The sequence below is a fragment of the Microchirus variegatus genome (assembly GCF_963457635.1).
Source record: "Microchirus variegatus genome assembly, chromosome: 17".
NCBI classification, from domain to species: Eukaryota; Metazoa; Chordata; class Actinopteri; order Pleuronectiformes; family Soleidae; genus Microchirus; species Microchirus variegatus.
Window position 1 is genome coordinate 7,303,116 of NC_139818.1, and position 18,296 is coordinate 7,321,411.

The following is an 18,296-nucleotide window of genomic DNA, read 5'->3' on the forward strand; positions in this document are numbered from 1 at the left end:
AAAAGTTAGTGTCTAGCATGAAAAACATGTTTTAATCCTTGTAAGTGACTTTGAATGAACATAGATTAACGACATTTATGAAAACTCACCCCATAAGAAGATAGGGGGTTAATAAGAGGTTCTGGGACTTTCTTTTCATCGCAGGTGTCATGTCATCATCTCAGAAGTAACTACTGTACCTCTGTTAAAGTATAGTATAGTTTGTTGTACATAAGCTCTGAAGAAAGTTTGCAGCTACATGTTAAGGCTTCTTCTTCCGTAGCATTTCCGTAGTTTTGGGATTTAAGGTGATAATTGGTGAGAAAATGTGGATATAAAACCACTTCCGGGTTACTAAAATGATCGATACGTCACGTAAAATGACGTCACTCGCTATTACCTTGAGGTAACGCGAGATGGCGCCGTACTCAGATTCCGACTGTCAGCTCTCGCCTCTCACCGGCAGGTGGGCCGAGTGAAAGAGGAGGGGTGAGGGAGGAAATGAGTCAGCGATGACGAGGGAGATTTAAAAGGAAGGGAGGTAAACAGGGGAAGTATGGATCATACAGATGATCAGCAATAGATAGAGGGAAGACACGCATGAAATAGGGGCCGCACATTAACATCAACAATACAGAACCTGAGTTAACTATACAGTTCGCTGGTCGCGATCTCACTGATCTTAGCACAGGTAAATTACAGCCGTGTGTGGAACATGTACATGGTGATATGGAAAGAAACACAGTGAAATTATCGGGTGTGTACTACCCGTCTCTATAATAAACACTGGAATAAATTATCTGCCCAGACACAATTCCTCTTACTCTAAGTCGTCCTCTGGGCGAGTCGTGGTGCTTCCGCTCCACAGCGACAGTTCGATCCGTAGATCAATGGAGGTAAAGGAGAGAGCGAGCGGGCGCTTCGTTACGCGGCTCTATAGCTGTATGATGCATGGCGTGCAGCTCACGACAGGGACAGCTGGTCGACAGTGATAGGAGTATGTGCAAATCGCCACTTCCTCTTCTGCAGGTATAAATCGCAGGGAGAGTTATTTACAGGATCCTCGAACAACAACAAAAAAACAACAACAACAAAAATGGGACATGGATGGACAAAAAAAGAATCCTCAACTCGGCCAGCAAGACTGCCGATCTTCAGGGACGGTGGTCACCTCCTTTAACGCAGACGAGTCCGATCGGAAGGGAGGAGGTGGTGGTCGCCTGTGGCTTTTAAAGTTTCCCCTGGGGGGGCCGACCCCCCATGGATTCCCACCAATGGGTGAACGTTTGCCTGCTGCTGATGTCATGAACCGCAATGGCTTGTGGGGAATGAGTCCATCACAGACTGGCCCCCCTGGTGGGTCAGGATTTTCCTTTGTCCTCAACATGTGGTTTTTAGGCATTTACGAACCCCACTTTTTCGACCAGGCCGCATTCAGGCTTCCCGATTGTACACATTATACTTCTCCGACTGCGTAAAGCGTTATCCGACTGCGTAACCACGGAGACCACTCGAGCCTTCATACTTCTGCGTAGTGGACTGATACGCGCTGCAATTTCCCACCTGATCAGTAGGGGTCAATGCAAGGTTGTTGTGCTTTTGGCTACAGTGAGCAATGGCGTCCGAGAGAGAAAGAGAGAGAAAGACTGTTGTTGTTGTGGCCGTTTCTCAATTTTCTGTGTCACGGAACTCAGTTTTAAGCTAATTTGAGGCGAGAAATTGGCCATTTAGAGTCTAAACATGTGGTTTGTGTATTAAGATATGACGTATTTATAGTTTGGCAGCAACATTGTCAGCGGTGAACAGCTCCGCCTCTGTGGACGATCGGAACGCACTGTGAGCCGGCACAGAGCAGCTTCGCTCGGCCTGTCCTGAGGACCAATCGCAGCTCTTGCCGTCTCCGTTGTCCCTTGATGACGCAGAGGCTCCCCGACAGGCTCTGCGTCGACGCAGAGGGCTCTGCGTAACTTACACTAGCACTACTAGCAGTAGCAGAACTAGCTTATGCAGGAGCGGCTGCATATAAAGTAGCCATGTGATTCCTTGTGCAGTTGATTGGCCAATAAAAGTACTTGAATGTGGTATCACCACACCCCAACTAGGAATCAGTTCACGGCGATGAAAAAAACCGAATTCAAGTACAAAATGTGTGGTTTAAAGACTGTGATATGAAGCATGAAGTGGCTCCTACATGATTTCAACTTGCAAAGAATGAAAAAAACAAAAAAACAATTTCTCTTTGTTTACCCTACTTGTGCTGGGCCGTCTATTGCTGGTTTGCTTGTTTTTGTGGTTGGTCACATGGTGCGGCACAAACACAAATTAAACCCTCCTTCTAAATTCCAAATGTCTGCAGGGAATGCAAATGTCTTCCTTTAGTTCCTTTATCTTGTGTTTTCTGCTTGTGCATCTCTGTGGAAAAATGGCATTATAAATCTTTTGTGACGTTGTAGCTGATCACAAAATCCCACCAACACAATGTGTCGTAGGGTCGGCTTGAATTGCCACTCACGGGTTTAACCCAATCAAACTATTCTTCCTGCTCTTTAATGTAGGAATAGTCCTTTCTTTTTTGGAGCAGGGCCAGTCCTCACCCTATGCTCCTCATCGTTCTCACTCATGTTTCCACCACGCTAATCTGTTCATGAAACTCCAGCCAGCTTCCCTGTACTGCACCTCCTTGTGCCTAACCCAATCAAAAAATAGCCCTCTGACTTTGTACGCTCTGGAACAATAGTGCACAGCATCCTCACCTGACCCAGTAACTCATCTATGCCACATTTAAAGAGAATGCATTTTTCTATTTCGAAAACAGGACACATTCTGTCCTGGACAAGGCCTTTCTTTTGAAATTCAAGTGTGGGATTTTAGCACCCATACCAATTTTCTCACTCTCCCCCCATCTGAGTAAACAAAAAAATCACATGTGACATATTATACTGTCAGAGATAAATCAGAAAGTAGGGCGCAGAGAGTAAGAGAGCAACACACACATCAGTGAGCAGCAGCACCCGTGTTGAAAACACTGAGAAGCGTCCATCCATCCATCCATCCATCCATCCATCCATCCATTTTCTACCCATTTATCCCCCACATCATTTCCTGGATGCAATCTGAACAAGTAATGCTACGGTGAAAGGCAGATAAACAACAACTTTCAGAAGCACTGGTGAGACAACTGTAAAAGGCTCCATCCCTCTCTCAGTCACTCTCTCTCACGGTCTTGGAATATTTGAGGTCTTATTTATAACTGAAGGCACCTCGAACACAACACACCTCTTCTTGAGCTGTGGCTGCAGTTTAGTTTGGCGTGGTAAAGTCATCGGGCCTTGCACACATTGTGCTCTTGCTTTTGCATAACGTAACATGACAACCAGTCATACATCTCTCATTTCCTGTCAGTGTGATTCATGACTGTGAATGAGTCATTAAGCCTAATTAATGTTAATTAATTAATTAGGCTTAATGACTCATTCATGCTTCATCCTACTCCTTTTCAGACATGTTGTGTTCATATTATTGTTTTGACTATCGTTATTATTCTTTGACTAATCCCATTGGTTTTGTTTGTTTGTTTTAAGTTGACTTTCTTATGTTACCTGCACATGTTCAAAATAAAGCATTCATGAATTCAAAGCTTGGAGACTTAGGCACATTTGCATATGACAAATAATGTGAGTCTGAGGGCGCTTTCACACCACTAGTTCGATTATTTGATCCGCACCAGGCAATACAATTGTTATTATGTAATATATGACTCCAGTGTGGTCCGCTTTCACACCAGCAAACGAACCAAAATTGGCCCGATTGACGTTTCATCAATGTGTATATAAATTCCTGTAGAAAAGCGCCAATTTTGACTCACTATGGAGCAACACGTTCGCACATTGCTACTTGCTCTGATCTTCGTTTATTACATTCTCTGTATTGGCCATTTTTGGCAAAATATCCAATTTGAGAATAAGTCGCGGCTGCGTCTGGAGAACAATCTGCTGATGCACTGGAGTCGGCGAAGACGACTCCACTAGACCACCTCTTTTTGGCGGTCTCGGTCTGCTTGATTTGGTGCGGACCCGAGTGCGATTGATGTTTTCACACCAACGAAAACGAAACGAAATAGAGTTTTTGATTCGAATGGATCGTTTGGTGAAAGCGCCCTGAGTCCTATAAAACCAAACCCAAAACAGTAGCGTAGCCTCAATGTCACAAATTGAGCATTTAAAATTGAACATACAGTATGTATAATGCTACAAATGAAAGGAAGTTTTTCACATCCTTTCCCATGTCTACAATGGTTTGTGTAAGAGGGAAGCATGACACACGCCAAAGTGGAAAGCTTCTCGGATTTCACTTTTCAGAACCACCCATATATTAAAGGCATTGTAATGCCATTGGACATTTCTATGGCATGTATAAACTTTTGTCCAGATTGTTCTTTTGTTCATTTGTATTTAGGTAAGGAAGTGTCAAATACTACTTCCTACTTCAATCCTGGCTTCCACCACTTAGCCCTACCCCTCCATTGTGCATGTTCACACATAGACACAGCATATGCCAATTCTGGTCCCTTGGCTTCAGATAATGATCATCTCTCTTTACTTGTCATATTAGATCTTAGTGCTGCATTTGGCACCATTGATCATACTCACACTCAGTATGAATATTGACTTTATACGTCATTAACCTTGTTCTCTCCCTAGTTTGTGTCTTTCCCTCCTGTCCCGCTCTCTCTCTCTCTCTCTCTCTCTCTCTCTGTGTCCTCATCTTGCAGGTTGCAGGATCCAGATCCAGTCTTAAGGCAATTATTAGAGAGCCTGCTTAGCAACGCACACCAATGAGAACTCCCTATAGTTCTACATTGGTTTGCATTACAAAGCAAGCATCTATTTGTATTGTTCGGCATTTCTTCTTCTCCCGCGAAAGTTTGTCTCTTTCCTCGCAGCTTTGAGAAAAACCCCCACACATCGTATCGTAAATGGTGTGCTATGACTTTTCTAAGTGTTTCGAGTAATCCATCCATTCATTATCTACCGCTTTATGCTCCACCAGGGGGGTGCTGTGTCTATCTCAGCTGACATAGGCGGGGTACACCATGGACAGATCGCCAGTTCATCACAGGACCACATATAGAGACAAACAACCATTCACTCACACTCTCACACCTACGGTCAATTTAGAGTGACCAATTCACCTAATCCCTAAATCTGCATGTTTTTGGACTGTGGGAGGAAGCCGGAGAACCCATTGAAAACCCACGCATACACATCAGCGCTCCGTTGATGTCATCGTCTCCTCTATTTTCCTGTTGGCACTTTCCATTTCATTCATCATCTGTGCTCAGCTTTTGCACAGCCACAAGAACATGCAAACTCCTTGCAGAAAGGCCCTTGTTTCAACTCGAAGTTGTTCCAACCAGGTCTTCTTGCTTCAAACGCGAGAGCGCTAACCACTACACCAACCAGTTTTTCTTGAAATCACCTGGTCAAACCTCCTGTCATGTTAAAACTCTGCTTAGGAGTTAAAAAAAAAAAAAAAAAAACCTATAAACACTCCCTCAGACAGGTGAGTTATTGTTTGACCGAGCCCTTTTTCAGATGAATGATGCAGCATACAAAAATCCCCACACATTTTGCACAGATTTAAGTAGAAGAAGAAGTCAAGTTCCCTGATATGTCATACCCAAGATTGTTTTGACATATTTGAACACCTGATGTTCCAACCTTTAAAAAAAATGTGCATGTCTAATTAATTATAAGAAACAATGCTGATCATCAGGTTACCATCAGGAAATAAAATGTGTTTTTGTGTCACCATTCTGAAGAATCCCAACCACCACATAATTCTGCCATTTGTAAGCCAAATGATTCAGATTAAAGTTTGGTTACCCAGGTCCAGCAGCATACATAGTAACAGTGTTTCTAAACTGTGCAGTTGTAGCAGTTAGTGTAGAAAACACTAACCTTCTACAAGGAAACAGGTTCAGGAATATGCATACTTTTTTTTGCCGGAGAGACATTCTGTCCATATGGAGACGTTTTTTTAGGGGACCTGAAACAGCCAACCTCACGTCTCTGTGTAGACAGAGAACACGATACTTTAGGAAAAGTATGACATCATATTTCCAGCTGTCTCTTGCGATGTCATTCATTATGTGGCAGAAGTAAGATGCCATCATTGATCTTGTAGTGTGTCGCTTTAATAGCGTGCATAAGTTAGCAGTAGGGTTTGATATTCGCTGGATATTCGTTTTCGAAAGACATTTTCTCAATCAACAAATAGATATTTTCTCATTCTGATTGCTGTTGTAGTTGCCAATGGTAGACAGCTACTTACTACATGAAACGTTTTGTTGATATCTGCCATTATTGTGAAATGGTATGAAATTAAACATTTAAAAAATTCACCAAAAATCAACAAATAGACATTTTCCCATTCTGATTGCTGTAGTAGTTGCCAATGGTAGGCGGCTACTTATTACAGGAAAAGTGCTGTTATATATTTATAACAGCACTTTTATACCTGTAGTAAGTAGCCGCCTACTTACTACATTAGAAACTGTATTCTCTACAGCAGACAATCTGCGTCTCTCACTAACATAACCTGCTTTGCTTGGCTTAAAGAAACGATTAGGTTTTATGCTGTTTTAAGGGACTGGATGGAATTTGGCCAGATTAACTTTAGTTAGTTTAGTTTATTGCTGGGTTAGTCACTTCCAGGAGGTTTGTTTCTTTTTGTAGTTTAGTTGAGTAATCATGTGTCTCTTGTTATTTATTTTTTTTAATGCACCACAATGTTGTTGTTTATTTACTTTATTGGTACAATTCATTTGGGTTGGAACTTATTTTAATATGATATTGATATTATGATATTAACTTGCATTGTTTACTGACTATCTTGTTTTGGCATTTTGTTTATTTTAGTGGTCAGACTTGACTAACTATGTTCCTCATGGCGTCTCTATGTGCTGTGTGTCCAAGCACCTTTTGATCTTCTTTCTGGCATGTCTGTGTGAATCAGGGTGACTCCTAAGGTGGCCTTAAGTCACAAAACACAAACGCAAATCAAGATCTTCAGATCTGCTCCCTCCTTAGCCTTCCTCACCGCTGGTAAGCCTGAGCTATCCCCCTCCCCTATTTTAGCTTCATATGGTGTTTCAGTTTTATGTTTACAGAATTGTAATAAAGATTATTGTTGGATGGAACCACGTCTCAAACTCCTTAATGTGCCCTAATTTGGGCATTGTGATTTGTTTGGGTTAAATACTTTCCCTGGATCAATCTATAAAGCAGTGTCTGTGTGTCTGTGACGTGTGCATGTCTCACTGGACGCAGCGGCTCATCAGCATCTGCGCTGTCTGGAGCAGGGAGGTGGGAGTGAAGAGGCTGTCCTCAGGGAGGGTGAGACATTTTCACACGGTTCACCGCAAAACATGGCGTTAAGCCCAATTTATACTCCTGCGTAAAGTGCTCTGCGTAGGTTACGCAGAGTCCTCTGCGTCGACGCAGAACCTGTTGTAGAGCCTCTGCGTCGTCTCCGGCTGCACGGAATATTTTTTAAGTGTCCGTCACTCCGTCAAGGGATAATGGAGACGGCAAGAGCTGCGATTGGTCCTCAGGACAGGCCGAGCGAAGCTGCTCTGTGCCGGCTCACAGTGAGCACCGAGCATCCACAGAGGGCGGAGCTGAACACCGCCGACTTCGCTGCCGAACTATAAATACGTCATATCTTAACACACACAGCACATGTTTAGACTCTAAATGGCCAATTTCTCGCCTCAAATTATCTTAAAACTGCGTTCCGGGACACAGAATAGTGACAAACGGCCACTGTTTCAACAACAACAGTCTTTCTCCCTCGGACGCCATTGCTCACTGTAGCCAAAAGCACAACAACCTTGCGCAGCGACCCCTACTGATCGGGTGGGAAATTGCAGCGCCTATCCGTCACCACGACGCAGAAGTATAAAGGCTCGAGTGGTCTTCGTGGTGACGCAGACGGATAATGCATTACGCAGTCGGAGAAGTATAATGTGGCCTTTATACTGAATAACTGAATGTTATACTACTTTGCGGCTAACTTGGCGAATCTGTTTCCAAAGGTAAGCTAGCGAGGCGACGATTAGCATTAGCATGTAATGTGTAAAATGTCTTCCGTTTTTTTGTTGTAATGTTACAGCGCAACTTACAGTTGTGTCATATGTACTCGCATTTTGAGTTGTTTCAGGAGGTTCCATGTTGACAGAGATATTTCATGACATTTTCTTTGCGGGGAACTTTTTATGAAAATGGCAAAGAAAAAGATTCTTTACGTTTTGTGTAATTTCTGTCTGGACATGGCCAAAGTCTGGGAGTTAATGAACCTCGCAGCCTGGGGGAAGAAGCTGCAGTTAAGACTTTTGAAGCTTTGATGCCTGAAGGAAAGGGGGTGAATAGTTTGAGTACCAGGTAACTGGCATCCTTCAAGATGGATGACACTTCTTCCAGAGTTAGGGGGACCAGTTCCCCTCATAGCCAGCAAAGCTCTCAGTCATCAAGGATACCAGTGTCCTGACTGGCAGTGCCACTTACCCCCAATCCGGCCCAGATCCCCAGCCAAGAGGGGGCCAAGCCTGACCGAGCCAGGACCACACCATGACACTCCCAAGGCCTACCAGAGTGACAAGACCAGTTGCACTCCACTCCATGGAGGGACAGGCTCCAGAGGAACACAGCATCCCAGATGTCCTATGCATATCTGGAGTATCCCTGCTCGCCTCAGCATGACACAGCACGGTTTAGGTTGCAGCGCCACTACAAAAAAAGTACCTACTCAACATGGGAGTCATCATAGCACGCCTGCTTGAAATTGCGTTGACACCGATTTACACGCGACACAAACGAGTGACTCGTGCCTTTGAAAGCAGTTGTTTTCAGTGTAACTGAATCATTAGAATATGTGTACCTTGTTCATGACAGAGAGAAGAGTGATTAGTAATTAGAAACACCGCTAGCATGAAAAAGACATTTAGTCAAAAGTACATGAGGTTATAGCGAATTGAAATGTCAAAGAACAACACCCTTTTTTGTTAATTATCCTCTTAGTGACTTAAACACAGGGCGTCATCACAACTGTACAGCAAATACACAGACACATCATAATGCATCTAAAAAAAGATATTTAATTACTGTTTTCAGAAGAAGTGCAAACACTAAGTTACATAATCAAATAAAGTCTATCTTATCTTATCTTATATAAAGTTATTTGGTGATATATCATTATCACATACAGTGCTTAGCAAATTTATTAGACCAACTGTCATAAAAACGAGAAAACAAAATATTTTAGAAATCTTCGAAAAATGTTTTTTAATCTAAAATGTGGCCAACCATGGCAAAACTGGGAACAAGTATGCCGAGGGACTTTTTGAGTTATTTACAGATTATGAAAGTCTGATTTCTGAGCTTTCCAACAATGTCCACATGTTAATTGTATCATATTTGAAGAAGACATGGCCATGTGAATGTAGGCACTCCTCAAACTGCTTCAGGGAGAAATTCAGTCTGAAAAATCTTGACCTACTTAAGAAGCCAAGCCAGTAGTTCTGGCTCGTTTGCATCACATTTACAAAGTCCCAACCCCCACCCAGTCAAGCTGTCAGTGACATCTGATATCTGTTCGCCCACAGGACAGAAACTATTGTAGCAGTTTGAACAACGGTTATCAATAGCAGGTCAAGGGACCCAGAGGGTTCTATGAAGAGTTCCCAGGCGGGTCCCAGAAAAAGCAATCCAACTATAGGTGTGAAAGCTCCCGTAAGTGTGTGAAGGAGAGTTCAATATTTTCCAGACTGTGGACTATATTATCCTCTGCAATACCATGTTCCTCCCCCACAACATGGCTGTACCCACTCTGACCATCACAGTTGATACGCGGGCAAAAATGGTGACATCACACCCGCACCCTCCTCTGCATCCTCTGCCTCCTCTTCTGTGCTGTGACCTTTGATTTTTTCAAAAAGATACACCTGCCTGTCCATGGTCAGTCCAGGTGGGGCCAGGACAGGAAAACTGTCAACAGGGGGCCAGTAGCAGCTCCTGAAGAAAATTTTGAGGGGGGGGGGGTTTCTGATAATGATAATAAGGTGACCCATTCAGTAGGTGCATAAAGCAAGAAGGTAGCAATGTGCTGTTAGATGATTAACAGAGTCCTTCATCATCAACATCATAAACAAAAATTATTTATATGAATCTAATATTTTATGATGTAAAATAGCTAAAAGGACAGAAGATGTGTCACCACATAAAGAAAGGGGCAGCATATTAAGTCAAGTTAAGTATTTATTAACTGACCAAGGATCAAGATCTTTCACAACCTTGACCAGATACATACAACAAACATATGACAAGATAGTGCAGTCAAATTATTCATTAAAGGGACACTGTGTAGTATTTATGGGTTTATATGACCCAAAATCCACTTTTTATACATATTATGTGCTCCTGCATTGTCTAGTCGCTGTATAATAGTTTTTGTTTCATTTTCGTAGTGTTTCAAAAAGTCATGTAAAATAACATGGTCGCGGGCCGCGGTTGCATAGCCACTGTTAGCAGCGAGACGCCATGTTTCTACCGGAGCCTGTAAGGACAAACGCGAGAGAACAAATCAAGCGTCTCTTTACTTGTAGCGGAAGTCCCGCCTCCTCTCTCTCCGCTTCGTCTGCTACGGCCGCGGTAGCTCACCCTCTCCCTCGCCTCACAAACCTCATCTGCTGACACGGAGAAAGACGACGAGGACGACCAGCTTGACCAGCTGCGGATACCGTAGCGCTCAGGGAAGGGAGGGGGTGAGCAGAGCAGCAGTTCTTTGTTGTAAATTTCAGCCTCTCCTCTTGATGGCACTATAAACGACTTACTTCACCTTTAAGTGTAAAGGAAAGTGCAGAATTGGATCTTTAGATGTGTTGCTAAATGCATCTTACAATACTTTCTTGCACAAAACAGTCCGATTGTCTGATTTGCCTGATTGATACAAACATCAACAATGTTAGCAAACAAGCTAACAAACGTCACCTTAAAAATGACTGCTGTCCGCTGCTACGAGCCATAAACAGCTAACACGTATGAAAGCGTGAACTCTGTGGCACTGTTAAAACTACGTGTACTTATCAGGTAGTGCTGGGACTGGTCTCTTTGCTCAGTTTATGTATGCCGCAAGTACATTTGTGCATGTGTTTCAAGATCCTCATTGAAAATGCATTACAGAGTAGAGAGAATTTTCCGAAAACATTTTTTTATAACATGAGTCAATGGGAGAATGCTGTGGTGATTCTCTCCACAACCGAATCGCCCCAAAAGAGGCGGGACCATAAAACACTTGAATCTGATAATAACTACTTTTGCTGGCAGAGACGGCTGAAAGGAATATTAGTATTAAGGATCTTTGGAATTGGTTAGGAAAAAAAAAAATCTCCTCCAAATCTCCTCCTAGTTGGTAGGGTGTCGCCCAAATCGTCCCTATACATCGTCTGCCCATGCAGGGGGGAGAACTCCTGTGTTGCACAGAAGCTGAAACTTGATAGACTCTGTATTACTGTGAGTTCCAGCAAGCACCACACCTGGTTCAAAGCTGTGACAGATTAGAGGCACACAACAGGATATTTAAAACATGGCTCACTGTTTCCACATGGAACACTATTATGTGCATTAATTGAATATAAAGCTTGAATATAAATACCTAAAGTGCTGATAACTCTTGATCTGTGGGAGCTTTCGAAGTAGGGACTCTGCCAGTGTGTCTGCCAGTCGATGGCCTTAACTATCACTGACAAGCTGTGGAATATTGAGGCGACTTTCGGGAGAGCTGTGTTCCACTACCTGTTGACAGCAAAAACCACAATGGAAATGATATTACTTTTCATGACTTTTTAAAAATACACGTTTTACACATTACATATTGCAGTCAAATAAAATTAACAAACCTTAGTGATGTCTGCCAAAGTATTGACTCTGGTCCTCATGAATGCTTGCTTGATTAGTCCAAAGCCACAGCCAGGGGCAAATTTGGTGTGGCCAACATTCAGGAAGTGGATGCATAGCATGGAGTGAAGCTTGTGTCCAACCCGCCAGGCACCGTACCAGAGCATGAAGTTGTTTTTGTTTTGTCACAATGAAGATCCACATCTGTTTCTCCAACTCCAAAGTTGCTAAAGAAATTATGCATGTAGCTGATGACTTCATTGCTCCCTTTACTTGATGACATGCCTTCATCAATCAGAAAATGTACCTGTTTTTGCAGCCCTTCACAGGAGACACCAAAAAGGCCACATTTCTGTGGAGTCAGGAAGTACAGCCTGAAGTAGCCCAGGCTGAAGGGGGTTTGAGGGAAAGTGCATCTGAAGAAGACAGGGGGAAAAGGATTAGATTGAATGAAAGTTGTTTGTGTCTATTCATGTCAGTCTAATAAATGAAAGACTATAAAAACAGTACCTGCTGAGCTTGATTTACAAACTGCACGCTCACCCGAAAAGACAAATATTATGTTTATGTTTATTTTAATGGCTCATCGTGTTTCACATTACCGGTCAATAGAAGCATTTGGCTCTTGGATAGAAATCATTTTTTACACATACCAAGCTCATTAGCCGACCTCATTTATAGACGCCACACTGAGGCCTTGGAAACATGGGTTGGCAGCAACTTCACATGCCAATCCTTAAGCCCATGATGTCGGCCAGGCAGCATGATGGCATTGTCTTCTGCATAGTTTTTTATAAATTCCACAGGTCTGTCGATCTGTTCACAGCTGATAAACTTGGGAGGCCGTGGTTGTGAGCTCTTCTTCCTTAACAGTGGTGTTGCCCCATTCTCATCAAAGTGTTTGATTATGTGCTGATTATTGTTATTTGTTTGCCAAATAAAAAACTCAACTTTTATACAGAAATGTGAGCCAGCTCAAAGAGCTTCTTCTCTGAGAAGTCAGAAATTAATCAAGCATAACATTCAACCACTAAAACAAGAATGCAAGTATATAACTATAATTTGACATATTAATCAATAAATAACAATCTTCTTTTCTATTCTGTTTTTTTTTTTTTTTTTTTTTTTTTAACAGTAAATTTGAAAATTGGATAACAATAACAATCGCATTTTAGGCATAACAATATCCAAAACTCCACCATTAGTTGTACTGTTGGCCCTGTAAATGTTAAACTATGATTATATGTCAAATTTCCATTTTGAATGTAAACATGATTTGCAGTCTGCAAAATATTTTTTTTTTTTGCAAATATTTTGTCTGTACTGTTGTTGTTGGTGAGTTCAGTTTGTTATATGAACATTATTCCTGAGTCTCTGTGACATATTAGGAGGATTTTATGGTCAGTTGCTTTAGATGTATTACATAATGCACCTTTAACAAGTTTCCAATGAGTGTAAGGCATACAACCTGTAATGTATTGCTCAAGCATTTCTTGAATAAACTTAACATAGTTGACCTTATTCACACCAGCTATTTTCAACATGAGAAAAAAACAGGCTTTGTCTTTGACATTAATGATGTGGCTACATTCCATTTAGGTTAATGAGAGTCAGCTACTGTTCCGGTTTAAAATGGAGGTCACTACTACTAACACTTGACAAACTAACAAACAAAAAAACATTATACATTGCTTAAACATTAAATCAAATTGTGATGGTGAATGGTAACCAGTACTGAATATTATGTTTGTTTATGGACAGAAGCATTTTCATTTATGTATTTTGGAAAATACTAAGGTGTAGCTATGTGAGGCAGAGCTGTCATCTCATGTTTACTTGTCATGGTGACAGATCCACCTTTGCGTGCCTTCTTCTTGTCATTAAAGAATTTGTATCTGGCTCATAGGTGTCTGGGGTTTTTTTTTTCTATATGTCTATCATTCTGTCATCGATCTCTGTGTACTTTTGAAAGGACATTTCTGACATGATACACAAGGTAGGCCCAGCTCTCCACTATAACAATTCTTGTAGAAACACATTTTTTTAGTTTTTGTGTAGTTTTAGGACCAAACTTGATATTTATATTATTTCTGTTCACAAATGTTGTTCTTCTGCTCCTAAAATGAAAATAGTTGATGCCAAACACAATTTATTTTTCTTTCTTTTACAAAAAGAAGCAACAATGCAACGAAAAGAGTCCTAAATTTACCATTGTCTCATTGTCATTTACTTTCCAAAGAGTAACCACTGAGCGCTCAGTGTAAAAACTCCTGCAGGGAGGAGCATTCTCGGCTGCTGCTGGTTCAGCAGGGGGAATAAAAGGGAGACTGAGGCTCCACACTTGACAGAAGAGACACAGAAAGGTACAGGTGCTTCAATGGTAAGTAAGACCAACAGTAAGACACGCTGCTGCTGCTCAGGTCAATTGCTCAAATATCTGCTCCAAATCTTTTTTGACACCTTTTTTTTTATTTAATTAATTTTAATTTTACTGAAAAATGTGTGCATTTGTTTATAATTGTTTTTAATTATTAAAATAAATGTCTGTGCTTAGAGTGTTAATAGTTGTGGTTTATTTGACTATTTCTGCACCAAGGATTTAATGTGGCTCTTCACTGTGGCTCTTCGCTGGTTTTTTGATGAGTGACTTTTGATCTGTTACTTGAAATTACAGATGAATTTCCTCCTAAGAGCTGTGTTTGCTGCTTGTGCCCTCATATCAAGCACACACTGTGCCGCCAGTACAGTTGGTAGGTATTTTGACTGTTTTATCTTTGATGTAAACACTTGGATAAACTGTGCTTCTCTGGAGACTACAAGCCATTAATAAGTGTTTTTTCTTCTTTTCTGCAGCTTGGTGTTATCATCTGCCAACCTGCAGTGAGTAATCCTCTAAACGTGACAATGCTACTACTACTACTACTACTACTACTTATTCATTTATAAAGCACCTTTTCAAACACCTGCCTTGCAGGACTCCATTACTGTGTAGTTGATGAAGCCATACGCTATTAAAAGAAGATACAGAAACAGATCGAAACAATGAAAGCTGTAAATGAGAATCAGGAAGATTAAAAATATTGACAGAAACATTTAAAAGGGCTTTGAATGGTGAACACTGAGTCCTGTAACATGTTCATGTGAAGAGATGATGAGAGAATGAAATGGAGGTTATTCCAAAGTGAGAGAGTGTCATTACCCTTTGACCTTAGGTGAGGTTGACTAAGGACAGTGTGACATAAATGTCTGCTCCTCTTCATTGCTGCTGCTCCTCAAGAGTATTGCCTGTGTCTTGTTTTAGATGATGCCAACTGGCCAACCATTGCTCCTAAATATTGTAATGGGACCAGACAGTCACCCATAGACATCGTCTCATCAGCTGCCAAACCTGATTCTAATTTGACTGAGTTCACCTTTGAAAACTATGACAGCAAGTCTGCCCTGACAAGCATCGAGAACACTGGCGAAACAGGTATGTAGGCATGGCTTTGTGACTTCCGACGGTGTCTTTTTAAGTTTCTTAAACAGAAGATGATAATGTTTGAATTGTAACGTTACATGTCAACACCTGAATGGCAGATCAAACAATTAAGTTTGGTTTTCATTTGTCCATCCTACCTTTTTTACAGTCAAGATTAGCTTTGGAAGTGGTGTGAAGGTTTCAGGAGGAGATCTGCCAGGGGCCTACGACGGCCTGCAGTTCCACCTGCACTGGGGAAACGGCTCCTCCGTTCCTGGCTCTGAGCACACTGTGGATGGAAAGCGTTACCCCATGGAGGTCATTTCTCCCTTTTTTTTTTTCTTCCATGTGCTAAAATGGCTTAACAAATTGAACAATTGCAGATAACAATTAATGGCAAAAGTGGGGTTAAAATCAAACATCAAACAATCCCAAACTGAACAGCAACACAAGTTACATAACTACAAAGTACAACAGGAATTCTGCCAGATACAAAAGGCCATCATCAAGAAAACAATACAACCAAGGCTGATATAACAGAACAGAAATATATATTTATTTAAAAAAAACGGAATCTTTCAAATGGCCAAAAACCGATTAAACTGCTTCCTGGCTGCCTCTTCTGTGACTACTTGTGATCAAATCTCACACTTATCTGGACATAAAAGGGGGTTATTATGAGTCTGACAATGCAGCTGTTCCTTTAGTCAATGTGGTTTTGTCTCTGTGTATTAGTGTGTGATCAGGAAAGATAGCTCAGTGAAACAAAATCAATCAAAGCAGTTTCGAAGCTGCTGTAACATTGTAAGATTTTAATCACTGAACTAAAGAAATTGTGTTTTCATTAGTGTGCAGCGATTTCTATATCAAAAATTCCTATATGGGTGATCAGATCTCATACGATGTTAATTACAGGTCTGAAAGCACCATGTTAGTCGAGTTACATTCATATTCACAGACCTTTATGTTTTTTTTGTAACTCCCACAGTTTCACATTGTGAACATCAAGTCATCTCTTAATGGAAACACAACCCTGGCAGTTGCAGATCCTACAGGACTTGCCGCCCTTGGTTTCTTCATTGAGGTGAAATGCATTCACATTTTGGGTAACATATTTATGATGTATAAAGGTGGTATACATTATTGCCTCACAGCAAGAAGGTCACTGGTTTGGCCACACTTTTTTTTGGCATGTTCTCCCCATGAGTGTAGTTGCCATGGTTAAGGGTGGTTATGGTCTAAGAAATGCATTAACTCTATGAATGTCCCCAGTCATAGATTCTAAAAACAATCCAAGCAGCTAACGTTAACCAAACTCTCACCAGTGATGTGCGCTAGCTTGAAGACATGAACCAATCCTTGTTTTGGTTGTGAAATGCAAAAGTTAATGAACAGACTGCAGTTGAAGTTCCCTTACTGCCCACAAAAGAACAACTATCAACTGTCCTTTGGTGATTTTGAGGGATCTCTTGTTGAAACTGCATTCTCACTACCCTGAGATTTGTAGCTTAAATCCTTAAGAGGTTATGTGAACTACAGAACCACTCAAATTAAAATGTCCTATGAATGTAGTTTCCTCAGTGTATTTGTTATCTCTGCTTAGAAAAACCTGCCAGAGCACGATGTGACATCAAGATGACCAGCTGATCTCTTGTAATAGTAGCTCCATCTGGTGGTCACTGTCAGGAACAACTACGAGAAAAACAACTGAGTCTATTATGGTGTGTGTGTTTTTTCAGGCAATGTCAGGTGATGAAACTGGCCAACCAGCTAGCTGGAAAACCTTGACGTCTTACCTGGTCAATATCACAAACAATGGTAAGAAAATATTTTACTCTTGCGGAAAATGTGGTGTCTGTTCTGGAATTACATGTCAGCTGCAGTCTCTTCAGAGGTTTGTTTCTGTACTCAGGTGACTCTGTTCCACTTGCATCTGGGATTTCACTGGATGATCTCCTGGGAGGAGTGAATCGCACAAAGTATTATCGATACTTGGGCTCCTTAACCACCCCCAACTGCAATGAGGCCGTGGTCTGGACTGTGTTCAAGGAGCCAATCAAAGTCAGCAAAGATTTGGTGAGTTTTCCCTGAGGGCCTTATAAGCACAGTGACCAGTACATGTGCTCCACCAGAGTCTCCTACAAATAACTCATTTAATATCCCATATCCAGATTGATCTCTTCAGCACAACAGTGCATGTCACCAACAGCTCATCGCCTTTAATGGTGAATGTCTACAGAAACGTCCAGCCAGCACAACCAGTCACAACACAGGCTACGGACTCCTCTTCTGCAGTCTTTTATTCTCTGGGGCTGATGGCACTGAGCCTCATACTGGGGATATGTGTATAAATATTCCTTTCACATATGATTATGTGTGAACTTAGCCTTGTCCAAACAATTGCTTGCTTGTATAATGTGTTTCGCAACAAAAATGAAGCATTTTAGGCCGATTAAGTGTTGCTCAGCACTTTTCTTTCAAGTTGTGCACCAGTAGATTTATGTTATAATCTGTCATGTTATATGATTGGTAGTCAACTTTCCCATGTAGGTGTTTCATCTACAACAAGTGGACTTTGACCAATACCACTTCTTCCATTTGCTCTCTTGATGGTTTCAACTAATACATTGGCAACCCTCAGTTTCTAGTTCTACCATTGTCCTCTCAGTTAAAGTAAATTCAAAACAGCCTCCACCTCAATTTTATGGACCATTCAAACTACAACAAAACATCAAAACAAAGACCAAAAACACACACACACAAATATACTGTAGATAGTGTGAAATTTGTCACGAAATTGGACAACCTTGAACTGCTAATTATTAACTTATTTGTGTCCTCTTTTAATATATAGGCTGCAATACATAGGCTTCAACAGACTAGAGTGCAACAACTCATAGTCT

The 18,296-nt window shown here is 41.4% G+C and overlaps 1 protein-coding gene across 1 annotated transcript; it reads left to right on the forward strand.

Annotated features, from left to right (window-relative positions):
• Nucleotides 1–395: 395 nt before the first annotated feature.
• LOC310938828 (carbonic anhydrase 4-like) lies at nucleotides 396–17,744 on the forward strand (the record flags this gene model as incomplete). The annotated part of the gene is made up of 10 exons (XM_083903451.1): nucleotides 396–445; nucleotides 6,997–7,085; nucleotides 8,463–8,750; nucleotides 14,787–14,813; nucleotides 15,235–15,405; nucleotides 15,563–15,711; nucleotides 16,382–16,477; nucleotides 17,133–17,211; nucleotides 17,306–17,469; nucleotides 17,565–17,744. 10 exons carry the CDS (start codon nucleotides 396–398, stop codon nucleotides 17,742–17,744), a joined length of 1,293 nt encoding a protein of 430 aa, XP_083759577.1.
• Between the last annotated feature and the right edge of the window lie 552 nt (nucleotides 17,745–18,296).